Source organism: Podarcis muralis, chromosome 7 (assembly GCF_964188315.1).
Source record: "Podarcis muralis chromosome 7, rPodMur119.hap1.1, whole genome shotgun sequence".
Classification (NCBI taxonomy): domain Eukaryota; kingdom Metazoa; phylum Chordata; class Lepidosauria; order Squamata; family Lacertidae; genus Podarcis; species Podarcis muralis.
The window spans coordinates 44,203,391-44,218,635 of NC_135661.1; the positions used below are offsets into that span (position 1 = coordinate 44,203,391).

Genomic DNA, 15,245 nt, shown 5'->3' on the forward strand with positions numbered 1-15,245 from the left:
TACTGTTGAAGGTGTGGTGTATAGCCTCCAATGTTCTGGGCGGAGAGGAGGTTCCCAGGCTAGTGTGCCTTTTCTTCTTTTGTTCCTTAATTACTTGAGGGATATCTTGAGTGATTTCTTGAGTGATATCCTGAATCCCACTTAGGTGGGTCATTAGGTGTGGATTAGTTGCTCAAGCCTTTGTGTCTTGAACTCTTGAACTTTGTGAAGAGTTTTTCTGAGAAGATGGTTGTACTGCATTTGGTTGTGCTCTGGCTTGGCTTCGTGTATAGGGGCGAGCTGTGGTTTTGTGGCCTGTGCCAGCCAGATCTGTGTAGGGGTTGCGGGGGGGTGCAGCATCCGGAGGTGCCACCATGGTTTGGCTACTGGATGGTGTCTGTAATCCAGTAGCCAAACCATGGTGGCACCTCCGGATGCTGCACCCCCCCGCAACCCCTACACAGATCTGGCTGGCACAGGCCACAAAACCACAGCTCGCCCCTATACACGAAGCCAAGCCAGAGCACAACCAAATGCAGTACAACCATCTTCTCAGAAAAACTCTTCACAAAGTTCAAGAGTTCAAGACACAAAGGCTTGAGCAACTAATCCACACCTAATGACCCACCTAAGTGGGATTCAGGATATCACTCAAGAAATCACTCAAGATATCCCTCAAGTAATTAAGGAACAAAAGAAGAAAAGGCACACTAGCCTGGGAACCTCCTCTCCGCCCAGAACATTGGAGGCTATACACCACACCTTCAACAGTATTTATAGGAACTCAAACACTGAGATCCTGCTCTGTTCCAGTAACAAGAAGCCGAAAGCACCAGCCTGAAGATGACGAGTGAGACCTCGTCGAAACGTCGCCTAGACACCCCAACTTTTACACGGGAAGACACCCGAGGACACCAAAACCTGCATTCTTGTACCCGTGAAAATCTACGAAAGCAAATATATATATATATATATATATATATATATATATATATATATATATGGTAAAGGTACCCCTGCCCGTACGGGCCAGTCTTGACAGACTCTAGGGTTGTGCGCCCATCTCACTCAAGAGGCCGGGGGCCAGCGCTGTCCGGAGACACTTCCGGGTCACGTGGCCAGCGTGACAAAGCTGCATCTGGCGAGCCAGCGCAGCACACGGAAACGCCGTTTACCTTCCCGCCAGTAAGCGGTCCCTATTTATCTACTTGCACCCGGGGGTGCTTTCGAACTGCTAGGTTGGCAGGCGCTGGGACCGAGCAACGGGAGCGCACCCCGCCGCGGGGATTCGAACCGCCGACCTTTCGAACGGCAAGCCCTAGGCACTGAGGCTTTTACCCACAGCGCCACCCGCGTCCCCTATATATATATATATATGCAGTATATAACAAAAGTTTAAACCTGTCTGGTCAGTTCTTCTTATGAATGCAATAATAATCACAGCTCTCCTGCTTTCTCCAGAAAAAGGAGGATGGAGGCATATGCATATTCTGACAATATGAAAACCAGCATGATTCAAGTGATCGCTCACCTGTATAAATATCAGCCTAGGTTTAAGCTGAAATGCTAAAGAAAGTGGGGGGGGGGGGGAAGAAGCTATTCTTTATTTTTCGGGTTTCTAGCAATTCAGGCCTGCCAATTCACCATTACCACTAAGTCTGCTGCATTCACCACACACATGGAACAAACCTGAAAGCTGGGTTTTGCCCTTTTCCTTCATAAACATATTCCTAACCCTCATGTAAAAAGAGAAACTTTTAGAATAGGTTGGCAGAGGTACAAGAAATGAAGCATCTAACATATGCATGTCTGTAGGAGTCTGATGGCAGATTGCCCTCTTCATAACCTTTTTGATGTTCTTAAACTCACAAAATTTGCTAAGAGATGTAAACATGCTGCCCAGAGAAAACAAGAAATCTGAACACATCTCACGACCCACGAAAAGCCACTCTTCCACACCATTTCTTCCATGGCTCCTCCCAGTGGCAGACCCCAGCTGAGAATATCTATGCACAACCCCCCACAGGGCGAACTCAGATCATCTCACCTAGAGATGGGGCCATGGATGCTATTGTGTTGGTGGGATCCATCTGGAAGCTGCCCATCATGAACGGAGCCTCGGACGCAGCGCTGTCCATCTTGAGGTTGGGCAGGGTCATATTCTGAGCCAGGTAGTACTGGTACAGCTCAGCCTCAGCAGGCAGGCTGCCCAGGCCCAAGTGGCGGTTGTGCTGCATTTGGCTCATGTTCTGCTGAAGCAGCATCATGTTGTGCATGTGCTTCTCACTGGTCATGTGAATGCGAAGGTTCCTGGCAACGTTGGTCTCATAGTCACAAACCTCGCACCGCCAGGTTGGTTTGCTTTTTGGTTTGGTGGGGGAGGGGGCCCCACAGCTGCTACCCATGTTGGTGGCGGCAGCAGCAGCCGCAGCTGCAGCAGCTGCCGCCGCCGCCGCCGCAGCAGTGTGGCTGAAAACTTGTTCCCCACCTCCATTCTGCAGGTTCTGCATGTTGTTGAGATGCTTGTCAGACTGCATATGAATACTGAGGTTGCCTTTGGTAGTAGTGGAGTAGTTACAAACCTCACAGCGGAAAGGCTTGTAACCACATGTGTAGCTCTCGCCCCGTGCCAGCCGTGGGTGGGGCTGCCCGCTTTTGCAGTAGGCACACGCACCCCCTGGCTCTGGGTGCTTTTCCTTCATGTGAGCCTCAAGCGTCTGCTGGTACTTGTAGTGCCAATTACACTTGGGGCACTTGAGCGTCTTACACGAGTTTCGTGAATGCATCATGGTCATGTGGCCGCCAAGTGACCGTGAGGAGCCCAGGATGGTGTCACACTTGGGGCACTCCACACCGCTCCCCGAAGGGCACTCCCCACCCCCAAGCTCACATAGGGGCCCCACATGCTGGTGATGGGAAATGCAGCTCCCGTCTTCACCCTCAACACTCTCATTTGGTTCTGGTACTGTGGCATTGTCTTTATTGGCACTTTCATCACTGAAGTCGAGCCTCCTGCTGCCCTCACTGTTAAAGCTTAAACAATTCCTCCTATTTGCACCATCAAAGACAAAGGAAGAAGCAGAATTAGAACTAGAAGAAGCTGTGCCCCTGGACAGAGTCTGGAGCACATTAGGCATTAAGGGAGAAATGCTTTGGTTTGAGAGAGCAAGGTCCTTTTTGCTGCTGCCGCTGCCTGCCACTGCCCCAGACTCCTCAGGAGGCCTTTCCTCCAGTTCATCCTCCAACTCGCTTGGGAACAGCCCTTTGCACCCCTCATCATCTTCTTCCTCCTCCTCGTCCTCTTCCTCCTCCTCTTCCTCCTCCTCGTCCTCCCCAGCTGGCTCAATTTTCTCTGAGAGGCTGTCCTGGTCAGCCAGGTCTTGCTTTTCATACTCTACTATCCCAGGGTCCTCCTTCCCCTCGGAGGATATTGTTGGACTGGAAGCCAGTGGGCCCAGGGGGACTGAGGTAATTGGGGTCTTCAAAGCTGAACTTGTTAGCCCTCCAAGGTTCAAGAGAGCCCCAGAGGCCAAGAGGCCCGACTGGGGTTGTTCTGCTCCACTGGCAGCCCCAACCTGGGTACCCCCTTCCCCTTCCATGCGGAGCCCACTGAATTTGCCATAGAAACTGTGTCCAGGGCCTATGAGGTTAGCTGTGGAAACTAAAGGGTGTGGAAAGTTTTTGTTTTTTGGTTCCAAAAAGCTTACAAGGGGTTCCTTGTCTTTGCCTATTCCTTGGATGATAGCGGAGATGTTCTTATTGCTAAGAATTTTCCGCTCCTCCTCGCTCAGAGTCATTCGATGGTCATGCACCGCATGGGTCACAAATGAGCGGACATATCCAAAGGAGAGCTTGCACAAGAAACACATCAGGATGGGCTTCCGCTTTCCATAAAGCACAAAGCCATCAAATTTGGACAGGTCCACATTGTTGGGAACATCTTTGGATACGCAGGAACTTTTGGCAGAACCATCGCTGTTCAGGTAATCCTTGTTGCTTTTGTGGCGCACATCAAAAACGCGGAAGCTGTGCAGGACAGGGCTAACCCCTGTCAGGGCTGAGGTATTCGGGAAGGCCTGGTCCGAGCCCTCAAACCACTTCCCAAAGGATGAGGCTATGTGGAAAGTGTTGATGATCTGTGGGTAGACAGGCGCAGCCGAAGTTGCCTCGCCTTGCTTGCTCCCAGCACTGGGGAGAGAGTTCATAAAGAGTGATGGGAGCGTCCCACTGCTGGTGCCATTGCCACCCCCACAGACCCCCCCACTTTGGATCAGCTGACTGATGCTTTCAACAATGTATGCCGAGCCATCTGGCTGGTAGACTATCTCCCCTGCCAGATTCTCTACATCACTTTCCTCATCTCCCTCCTCGCCAGTGTCACTCCCACAGTCTTCTTGCAGAGGGAGGAGCGGACGGGCACTGGGGCAGTGGTGCTCCATGTAGGTCTGTAAGCTGGCGAAGGAGGTGGAGCATTCGTTACAGCTGACCTCCTTGCTGGCTGGCTCAGTGCTGGAGCCAGAGGCAACGACACTTTCTGCGGAGTGCTCACTGAAAGGAGCCTGCCGGTTGTCTAGGGCTTCATGGCTCTCCGCTGCAGATGGCTCCATGTTACAAGGTTTGCTGGGGAGGTGGGTGCTGCTGAGTTCAGTCCATTGCTGGTGCTGAGGAATAGCACACCCATTGTCCTTCCCCGAGATGACAGATGAGTCACAGCCTTCCATGGCGAGGCCTGCATGGAGCGTTCATTGCACCCAGTTTGGTTCGGACCTAAAGGCAGAAAAAGAGGGAAGAGGGAGAGAGAGAGAAAGAGAGAGAGAGAGAGAAGCAGTCAGTCAGGAGAAAGAATAGGCCAAATTTCCACACAGAGCAGACGAGACATGCACACAGCCCCCTCACCCAATAAAGCAGCTACTCTCTGTTGCCAAGCCTGGAAAATATAGTGGGAGGAAAGCACGGATGGCCAGACGTTATCAGGAACACTAAAACCCATCAGCACTATGGCAGTCAAAGCAGCATGGAAGGAGCTCTTGGAAAGCCCCTCACTCATTCAAGTACCAAAAAAGTAAAAAATTAAATCTGTTTCCCAAAGCTTCTTCAGGAACCAGGAAAAAACATTCCTCTTCTCCCAGACTTTTGGCTAATTAAATAATCTGTGGACCTTTAACTGGGGGTGGGGGTGGTGGTTTGGTTAGGTTTGCTGCCATTTTATGTATTTCGTGTTTTTATATTGTAAGCTGCCCTGTGATCCTCAGATGAAGGGCAGTATAGAAATTTAATAAATAAAATAAATTGTTTGTTAATGGGAGCTGGACCCTGGCACCTGCAAGGGGGGCACAGCAGGTCTATCTGTGCACTTGCTGAAAGTAGCTCCAGTTTATGCACTGCCTTGTAAAACAAAAGCATGAAGTAGGCTAGACAGGAATGGTATGCCAGCCTCCAGAGTTTAAGCTACTGAGGGAGGGCTCTGAATAATGAACATGCAATATACTGATGGCAAGAGAAAGCCATCCACCAAACTGCCTCTTTATGCAGTACTCCAGACCAAGCGCCATGTGTCTATTAGGCAGGCGAAAAAGAGGAAGTTCTATAGCACTGACTATGCAGATCACACCCTTGTTCTATAGTGAGGTGTTTCTGAATTTTAGGTGTGTCAGTTGTGCCAAACATCTCTTCTCACTCACAGCCTTGTTATGTGGGATCAGGCCTGATTAACAACACCATCTATATTCACAGCAGAGTCATGACCAGTTCAGCCAAGCAGAGGACAAAGGGAGCATTTTTCAAACAGTGTCCAATTCTGTCACTTTGCAATCTGAGTTTGGAACATATACATTGATGGTGCTGCTACCATTCAAGCCTCTCACGTTTTAGTCCTCATTCCCCAAAGGATCATCCTGGCAGCTATCTTGAGACACTTTGATCACATTTAAATTCCACTTGACACCTGCTGGAGTCTAATGGGTTCCACAGACTGACAGAATGCACTTTGGACTTTTAGCATATGGTAGCCAAGCTTGATTACCTGGAGAATGATACCTCCTCTCTGCCTACAGCTGCTGAGAGTAGGGGGAAAGGAAGAGGAGCCTGAAGGCAGGCAGTAACTAAAGAGGAATGAAGCAGATAGACGGGCTGGGAAGAATTCAGGTAGAAACAGGGCAGCAAAAGGCTGCGGTCACCAACACAGCACAGCTGAAGAGCAGTGAAAACATGTTGTTGCCCAGTCTGCCAGAAGTCACTTCCTACTTCCTGTTGAGGGCTGCTCAGAGGGTGGAGTCAAATAAACCAGGGAAGCCTGAGGCAACGCTTCAGTGCAGCAATGCCTGTCAACAGCTCCCAATTCAAGAGACTGATTTAGGGCAGTGTGACTGATTCTGCCACACTGGGCATGGAGCCTAGAGGGTGCCACAGGGGGCCACAACTATGATGTAGTGAATTGAGAAGCACAGAAGGCGGGAGCTGGGGCGCGTGCCAAATTTTGGCATCACACAGGGCGTCCCTGAAATTTGAGACACCAAAGTCTGCTCCTGCCATCTCTCCATTGTCAGCAACTGAGATGCTCATTAGCATCCGTTGTACTCACCCCGCCACAGTCAACTGCCCACAGGCAGTGCTTTTTTATAGACAGAACTCACCAGAACTCAGTTCCAGCACCTCTCAGGTGGGCACCATTGCCAACAAGGGAAGCATTCATGGTGAGTTCCTGACCTCTTTTTCTATAAAAATAGCACTGCCCATAGGAATTTCCTGAATGACCTAAAGACTTCCTACTCTCGCCACTCTCTTCACATTTCCAGCATTAACAAAAAATTGTTTATTTGCTTATTGCATTTGTATCCCACCTGTCCTCTAAGGAGCTCAAGGTGGTGTAAATAGTTCTTTTCCTCCCCATTTTATCCTCACAACAACCTTGCAAGATATGTTAGGCAGAGAGCGAGTGATTGGCCCAAGGTCACTCTGTGAGCTTCATGGCTGAGTGGGAATTTGAACCATGGTCTCCCAGGTCCCAATCCAACACTCTAACCACACCACACTGGCTGGAAGGGAACCCAGAGTCCTCAAAATTGACACCAGATGTAAAAACTATAATATTTGCTCATTTTATTTATATACTGCCTATCTCTTATTAGAGCACAGGGCAGCATACAGCATAACAACAAGTACAGCAATCTCCACTTGTAACCCTCTCTTGGCTCAGCTAGGTCTGTCTGATGCCAGGCAGCAGCTGCCCTTGGTGGCCCATTCCACGGTTCTACTTGATAGAAGTTCAGCTCACAGCTGTGCAGCCTTCCCCCAGTAGCATAAGGGAAAGCAGCTTTTCTAAGGTGGCCTTGTTAGACTTCTTCAGAGTGATAGATCTTTTATGGAGGAGTTCCTTTTTGGCTCCCACTTCAAACATGTTCTGTCCTGTTCCTCTGGCAATATAACACTTCTCTGCAGTGTCTGGAATCTCCATAGCTCTGCATCTAATCTTGCTGGACCAGAAACCTCAGCAGCAACTTCCTCAAACTTCCTGCTTTTTTAAGGGTTTAGTGCTGAAGGTTCATCTGGAAAGTTTTACTGGGGCAAGGGGCAAAAATACAACTGGCTGCTCAAGCTGGAAAGCCAAGAGGACAAATCTGGCACTCTCAGCAGAGGTACTATAGCAAACTTATCCTATTGGCTGTGAATTGTCTGATTGGCAGGTGGGGCCAATAGGGTTGGCAGAGCTGATGGGGCGGGAGGGTTAACAGCCTGATTGTAAAATCAATGTCATAAATGCTTGGTAAGTTACAGGAACAAGCGGGAAGAAGAGGCTGCGATTGATAAAGGACTGCGGCTTTGATGCTGCACTAGGGACTTGTTTATTGACAGGAAAGCCAATCTCCTCTGCAGGCCAGGCCAGAGAAACCGGCAAATGCTTCCCAATTAATTGGTGGGCTCTTTGGCCTCCCGGCTGCTCTGACTGCCCTTCCCCCTACCCAACAAGTTAACCAATGAAGGAAACACACCATGGGAAGGTATTCTTGCCACCACCCTACCCCTTTTATGCTCTTATCAGATGCCAGCAAAAGACCCTGAGAAGGATGCTCTGCCAACCAACCAGTCACACAAACTGTGCTGAAAGGGACCAGGCCCCCTTCATGCAGAGCTTCTAGTCACTTAAGGGGAAATGGGGTGGCTGCAGGCATAGGTCCCATGAATTGTCTCTATCTGAACTCATAGCCCAAAACAGAGATTACACATCTCAGCTTGGGGCTGAACCCAGCTTAAACAAATTCACCCCACAAAGAATTTTCTGTCCAAATTCCTTCTACACATCCAGCACTACTGCATCTCTCTCTATCAGCCAGTCATTAAGGAAAAGGTAGCTCTTACTTAAGGAGGCAGAAGTCAACTAGTCAGGTCGATCAGTGCACTGTCTGTAAACATGTTTTCCCGTAAAATCAATGATCTTCAGTTAGAGAGAGAAGGAACTGAGAACCTAAAGCCCCCACCATCACCACCTCTCATTGCAGCCCCCCAGGCTCTTGCTCTTCCCAACTTCAATTCATCCCTGCTCCTGGAACCCTCTGGCCCCAAGCCCTGTCTCCACTGTTACACCTTGAAGCTATACCACAACTTATTTATGTTAAAAACATATATACCCTGCCTTTTGACTAAAAACATCCCCAAGATGGGTGAAAAATTGAAGATCCAAATATAACTTACCACAGTGATCAAAACAGAACACAACAGTAGTAGAGAACACCAATAACTTTGGGGAGGTGGCAGTGGTAGAACCCTCTCCCAGATAACAGGTGGTATTTAGTTGTGGCATTCAAAAGGTCTTTCAAACATACCTTTTTACTACTGCCTTTCCTTAAGAGAGCTCAATATCTCTCATGTATTCATAAATAACTGGAATAAGTAACAATAAGTAATTGATTAATCAGCAGCAAAAGGCGGTTAAGCAAAGAAACCCCTTCAAACTCAAAAGAGGGTCCCAAAGGCTCTATGGAAGACAGCATATTTGCCTACCGCCTAAAACCAATAAAGAAGAGAGACAGCAGGCCTCCACTAAGGAGAGTTCCACATTCAGGAAAAGGCCCTGCCCCAGATGAAACTCTGCTTTCTTCCAGATAGCAGGAGGACTGGGTAGGTTCAAGTGGGAGAGAGTGATCCTTGAGCTGCCTGGGGTGCAGGACATTTAGAGTTTTAATGGTCAAAACCAGTGCTCTCTGAACTGAGTATGGAAGCCTCTAAAAGCTAATGAAGCTGATTCAAGATTGGATTCATGCATCCTCTTAGATCAACCCAATCAACATTATGGCAGTTGTACTATGAATTGGTTGTAGAACCCTTGAAAGGAAGCCCTATGTAGATTGTGAAGAGTGCTAGAATTCTATCCACACCCCTTGTGTTGCACAAACTGAAAGGTATCCAAAGATATAAAAGTAGCGGAAGGTTTAAACCAGACTAACAGTAAAATGTGGTGTCCAAATCAGAACAAGTATGAGCAATTTTATCCACAAAGTATAAAGCAAACTGTTCACAGCAGACCCAAAGTTCCTCCAAATCTTCCTGTGTACGAAGATGCAACAGATCCCTAGTCACTCACTACAAAATATGTAATTTATCTGTAAGATCAGCCTCCATACCGAAAGACTGGAAAGTGGCCAATGCAACACCACTTTTAAAAAAGAATCTGGAAAATTGTATGCCAGGGGAAAGGTGGAAAACATTATTAAATATAGAATTATCAAAAATATAGAACAAGTCTTGCTGAAGCAGAACTAGCATGGTTTCTGCAATGATAAGTCCCATTAGCATTTTACAGTTCTTTGAAAGTTTCAACTAAGTAGTGCTGGGCGATATATCGTTATATCATCCCAAACTGGTTTGAAGTCCATATCATTATATCCGTTTCATAATTTTTGACCTGGCAATATATCGCAAATCATAATGTATGTATGTGTGTGTGTGCGCGCTATGCAAATATCACAATGTGAGGAAAAATGTGAAGCCAGCCAATGCTTCCCTCGATTCCTGCAGCTCGTTAACTCTGCTGCCTCAGCTCTCCCCTACCTCATGCAGGGGGCAGTGAATCACAAGAACAGGCGCTGAGAAAAATCACGGTGTAGGAAAAATTGTGAAGCCAGCCAATCCCTCTACATAGATTCCATCCTTATTTCAGACATTGTGGTATATTGGGATATCGTGAAGTTTAGCTGGTGATATATCGCAATGCTGAAAACCAGGTATTGGCCAGCCCTACAATTAAGCATATAATTAGTGGTGATCCAATCAACATTGTACACTCAACATTTCAAAAAGCTTTCAATGAAGCGCCTCATTAAAGACTCCTGAACCGCATCCGGCCCACGGGTCTTAGGTTGCCTACCCCTGGTGTATAGTTTTGGTTGCCTTACCTCAAAAAGGATATTGTGGAGTTAGAAAGTGTTCAGAAAAGGGCAACCAAAATGATCAAGGGGATGACATTTGGGGCTTTTTAGTTTAGAGAATGGCTCACCAACCCTTTTGAATCAGTGGGCACATTTTGCATTTTTAAAGACTTCTGTGGGCATCAGTCATGAAATAGCTGCTATGGTGTAGGACAGGGGTCACCAACCTAAGGCCCATGGGCCAGAAGCGGCCCACGGAGGTCGTTTGAGTGGCCCACGAGCTGCCCCCGAACTGAGGTGCCTGCTCACACGCTGCGCTAAAGCAGCGCAGCACGGCGTGGGGGGCTCGCTTCTGCAGCACCGGAAATCGCATCTGCGCACGTGCAGGCACCAGAAATCACAGGCGGGCGTGCTCACGTGACCCACCCACAGAGGGATCTCCATGGGACCGATGGGCCCAGGCAAGATAAACTTTGCTGACCCCTGGTGTAGGAACACAAAATGGCTTCAAAGAAGGGCCCACCAGCTTAGCCCTGGGACTGTGGGTGCCCGGGGCTACGTATACTGCATGCATGCGTGCGCCTGAGGTCAGCACACCTGTGATGGTCCCAAACACATTTTGAGGAGGGGGTGCGACCAGGTGCCCGCATGCAGGCTCCCTCATTGGAGCCTGCCTCTGGCACGCAGTCGGAGCTCCATTCTTGGATCAGATCTGACCTGGAGGCGGAGTGGAGGAGAGGTAGAGGCAGCGTTGCCACCCCTCTGCTGCACTGAGCCAGCTCCCTCACATCCCAGCTCAGCTCTGTTCACGCGGAGAGAAGATGACACACGGCAGCCATGTTGCAGCAGTGGCACCCTTCTCCTGCACTGGGTGGAGAGGAGGAAGAGAGGAAGCAGCAGCTGCGTTGCCGTGATGCCGCCTCTTTCCTGTACAGAGTTGAGGCGCACGAGGGACCTGCCAACTTCCTCACGCCCAGCCACAGTTCCACCCGGGAGGTGGAGAGAAGTAGGAGAGCTGTGGCAGCACTGCAACTCCTCTCCTCAGCTGGGCAGCGCTACGCGAGGATGCTGCAAAGGCAGTAGTCTCACACCCAGCCAGGCCAGGCACAGCGGGCTCCATCCTCGCCCTGTATACCCAGGGCCAAGTGGTGGGAAAGTACGCGCCACCACTGGGCGTGCTGATGTTGGGTTGCGTGCTCCCGCAGCATGCACAGCCCAAGCACACAAATTTGTGGGTGCCCAGCCTCTTCACGGGGAATGGTGTGGGGCCTGGGGCACCCAGGGGCCCCTGCCCCCAGCACCTATGTTCCATAGGGAGCCTGCCGTTAGACAAAATTAGACAGAAAGCTATGCTTGATGACCATAAGCTTACCATGGGAAGTCAACTATGTCTTGCTGGTCTTGATTGTGGAGATCACACAATATTGATTTTACAACCACGCTGAGCTGGCTTCCCAAAGGCACCTGACTGGCCACCATGAGAACAGGATGCTGTACTAGATGGGTTCTGGCCTGATCCAGCAAGCTGGTTCTTATGTTCTCATACATGCCTGCTGGAAGGTACTGCAACTGCTATACACTTCTATTTCCACCTAGGGTTGCCATATTTCAAACAGTTGTTGAGCTTTTTTCAGTTCTGCCCAAATTGTTGGGCAGAAAAAATGCAGTTTTTGAGCTATTTTTATGGAAAATCGGCATGCCATACACCTGGATTTTACAAGACATTTTTACCTATTTCTGCCGACTGCAGTATTCTGGATATGTCCAGGAAATCCCTGACGTATGGCGACCCTATTTTCACCACCACCACCACCACAACAGAGCAGGTTCTAAAACAAGCTCTCACTCATGCGAGCCAGATTCATTGTTAATCTTTTGCTATGATGGCTCAAGCTGCTCATTGCCCTGTCATCTAATCAACCAAAGCTCACTGGAAGACTAAAGCAAGAAATCTTCAAGGCACAGTTGTGTTAACTGCTTGAGTCAGTTCTCCATTCCAGTGGAGAAGTAGCTGTTTTAGTCTGTTGTAGCAAAGCACAAGTCTTGTGGCATATTATCTTGACATAATTGCTGGTCTACAAAAACTTATATGCCATAATAAATGTGTTAGACAATAAGTTGCCACAAAACTGTTTTGTTTTTTTTAATTTCTGAAGTGGATTGGAGCTTCAATGGAGCCACTAGTACGGAACAGGAAAATCACCCAGAGCCCCAATAAAACCTTTTGAACCCAGCAATATATCTGTGGTTGGGTTGCTCTTAACTGGTGCTTGTTGTATGGAAAAAGCAAGGGCAGAACTTCACTCAGAATGCTGGGAATGAAACCCATTACTGGCCAAATGGGAAGCAAGGAAAGACGCTCCAGAAACGTGCCTTATGGTACCGATCCTAAAGCATGATGCAAAACATAATGGCTACTTGAGAGGCTCTGATTTTAGAAAGATTCCTGGTTCATTCAAACTGTAACCCTCTATACACTTACCTAGCAGTAAGTCCCAATTAACCCAGTGAGACTTACCGGTACTTCTAAGAAGACATTTAGCAGCGGGCTCTCAGACATTTATTTTTCCATCAGTAAGCAACAGTACATTCAATAATCAAGAAGTGGACTGTCTAAAGCATTCAAACTGCAATTCACCTTTTGCAGACTAGATTTAAAAGTTTTGCTGCAATGACATTTAAAGAGAAATCAAAACCTGCTATTCTGCAAACAAGGTTCTCTCCTGCTTCGCCAGCAAGCACAACAATGGCTTCTAAGTGGGGTCAATCCCAGAGGCATCAGCCTTGTGCCAGAAGCCAGGCACAACTTCCTCAGCTCGGCTATTTCCAGCACAAATATAAACTCAGACTGGAACTGAAAGCTGCCAACTCAGCCAGTACAGGGACTGTGTAGCAACCTCATCACTGCGGTTAGAATACAGGCTGAGGCAAAACCCGGCACAAAAGAACTCTAAGCAGTTGTGGGAGGGCAAGGAAACACAGGAAAGCAAACACATCACAGCCCCTCCCCTCAGACACAGCCACTCTACCCTGACCTGATCCCTGGCAAGGGCCTTGGAGTTTCCTAGCCAGAGGAGGAATGGCTGCTCCCAGAAGGGCAATGGTCAAGTTCAGTTTGAGGCTCCCTTAGAAACCACACAGGGACATGTCCTCTGCTCTACCAGATCCAGCACTGGGGAAAAGGCCCAAAGCAAGATAGACTTAAGAGGAAGGTGGGGGCTTTCCTCTCAGGAACCCCACCCCCCACCCCAGTGCTTGCCACCAGCAGCTGGAACTGGTAAGCTGACAAAACTAACAAGAATGACACAACACGGCCTGCCTAAGTGGGCACAAGACACGAAGGCAGACTGATGCACAGCAAGGCCCTCTGATCTTCAGGCAGCCCCTTGAGTGTAAACAGATTTCCAAGCCACAGGAAGCCAAAGCAAATGTTTGACAACCCAGGAAGGGAACACAGCAGGTCTGAGTCCCTGGCTCAGGAAGAGGGAGAACAGTTTCCCAGGGCAATAACACAGCCAGGTCAGGCCAGATTTCTCAGACAACACCTCCTTCTGTCAAAAGATGCCATTCAATAAGTGGTTGAAGTCTAAGCAACTAAAGAACATGCTACCTGCCCCAAATAAATGTTAGAGAAAATGCTTCTTTTTAGCTTTGTTCTAATAATACTGGGGAAATATTTGGCTACAGTGTGCTTCAGCCAATAAACGTACAGAAATGGGCTTACTGGGAGCACATCTTTAGAACAATGCTTCTACAGAGGAAAGTCAAGAACAGTCAGAAGTCAGAAGCTTCTTGACTGCACATCTGACATGCTCCAACGCTCTGAAAATTTTCACTGCTCTTTTCTGTAGAGCTGAAAGCACCACCAAAAAGGCAATTAAAATGTTCATGGAACTGGGACAACTTCCTGATGAAGAAAAGCCAAAGTGCTGGGGACATTTTAAGTACAAGATAGCATACAACTGGAGCTTATAAACTTATGAAAAAGGTGGCAAGTGATTAAAAAAAAAGTTTTCTCCTTCTCCATATAATAGTAGAACTTGGAAGTCACCCCATATACCACACTACATGTGACCCACCCCATGAACTCACTGCCACTAGATAGTTGATGATTTCTAGCTAAAAGGTATCTGAAAGCATTGAAGATAGCTCAGCAGAACATCTGCATGCACAGAGTAAGAGAAGTGGAAACAACTAATTGATGGTAGTATGGGTGGGATATAAATTCCAATGAATAAATCAACACAGCAGTCTTCCCCTTTTCCTTCCTAAGACCATGTTAAAATAAAAAATAAGCAAATTATCAGCAGCACATTAAGTATATGTTACTGGTGAGTTTCCGACTGTGATCCCAAGATTTCTTTCATGGGTAGCTCCATGGGATAACCCAGCTCAAAGGACAGAGCATTGTTTCTGGGCTCACTCCTTGGAATCAACTCCTGTTCATCTATGCCCAAGGGAGACCAGAGGAAAGGAGCTTCTTTGGCCCTGGGATGGGCAGAGGCAGAGAGCTCTCAATAGTTCTGGACACCAGCACTGAAATGGTTACCCTACAGCTTGGCCTCCTGCTAATTGCAGGGCTTTATTTTTTATTTCTTATTACCCTCTCACACGCCTGATGAGATTATATTACCAGAACTGACAACAGCTGGAAGCAGCAGCAATATGTAGAGCCTCTAAGGAGGTGATGCAATTTCATTTTCATTGATCAGAAATCAGTAGGGCAGCAAATGATGGGAAATTCCATTATGAGAAGGATGGGGCCACAAGACCCAGTGTCCAAATGCCAAAGGGCATGAAGCCCTCCCCTGGATCAGGCCCAGCTCTCTGGGCAAAGGAAGCTCTCCCCCCAAAAAAGGGCTACCCATACATTCTTGCTTTGAGGGATTTGGCAGAGTAGGGCAT

At 48.2% G+C, this 15,245-nt stretch overlaps 1 protein-coding gene across 10 annotated transcripts in view; it reads right to left on the reverse strand.

Moving 5' to 3' along the window:
* Positions 1 to 15,245, reverse strand: part of ZFHX3 (zinc finger homeobox 3) — a 176,311-nt gene that overhangs the window by 107,399 nt on the left and 53,667 nt on the right. For 7 of the 10 annotated variants that reach the window (XM_077931647.1, XM_028739851.2, XM_028739846.2 and 4 more), the window contains one exon: positions 2,027 to 4,746. The exons of 2 other annotated variants lie outside the window; for them this stretch is intronic. In XM_077931647.1, the coding sequence (XP_077787773.1) occupies positions 2,027 to 4,700 (2,674 nt within the window). In that variant the 5' untranslated portion in view covers positions 4,701 to 4,746. Of the gene's footprint in view, positions 1 to 2,026; positions 4,747 to 15,245 lie in introns of those variants that run through there. One more of the 10 variants, XM_028739852.2, reaches the window with a different exon arrangement.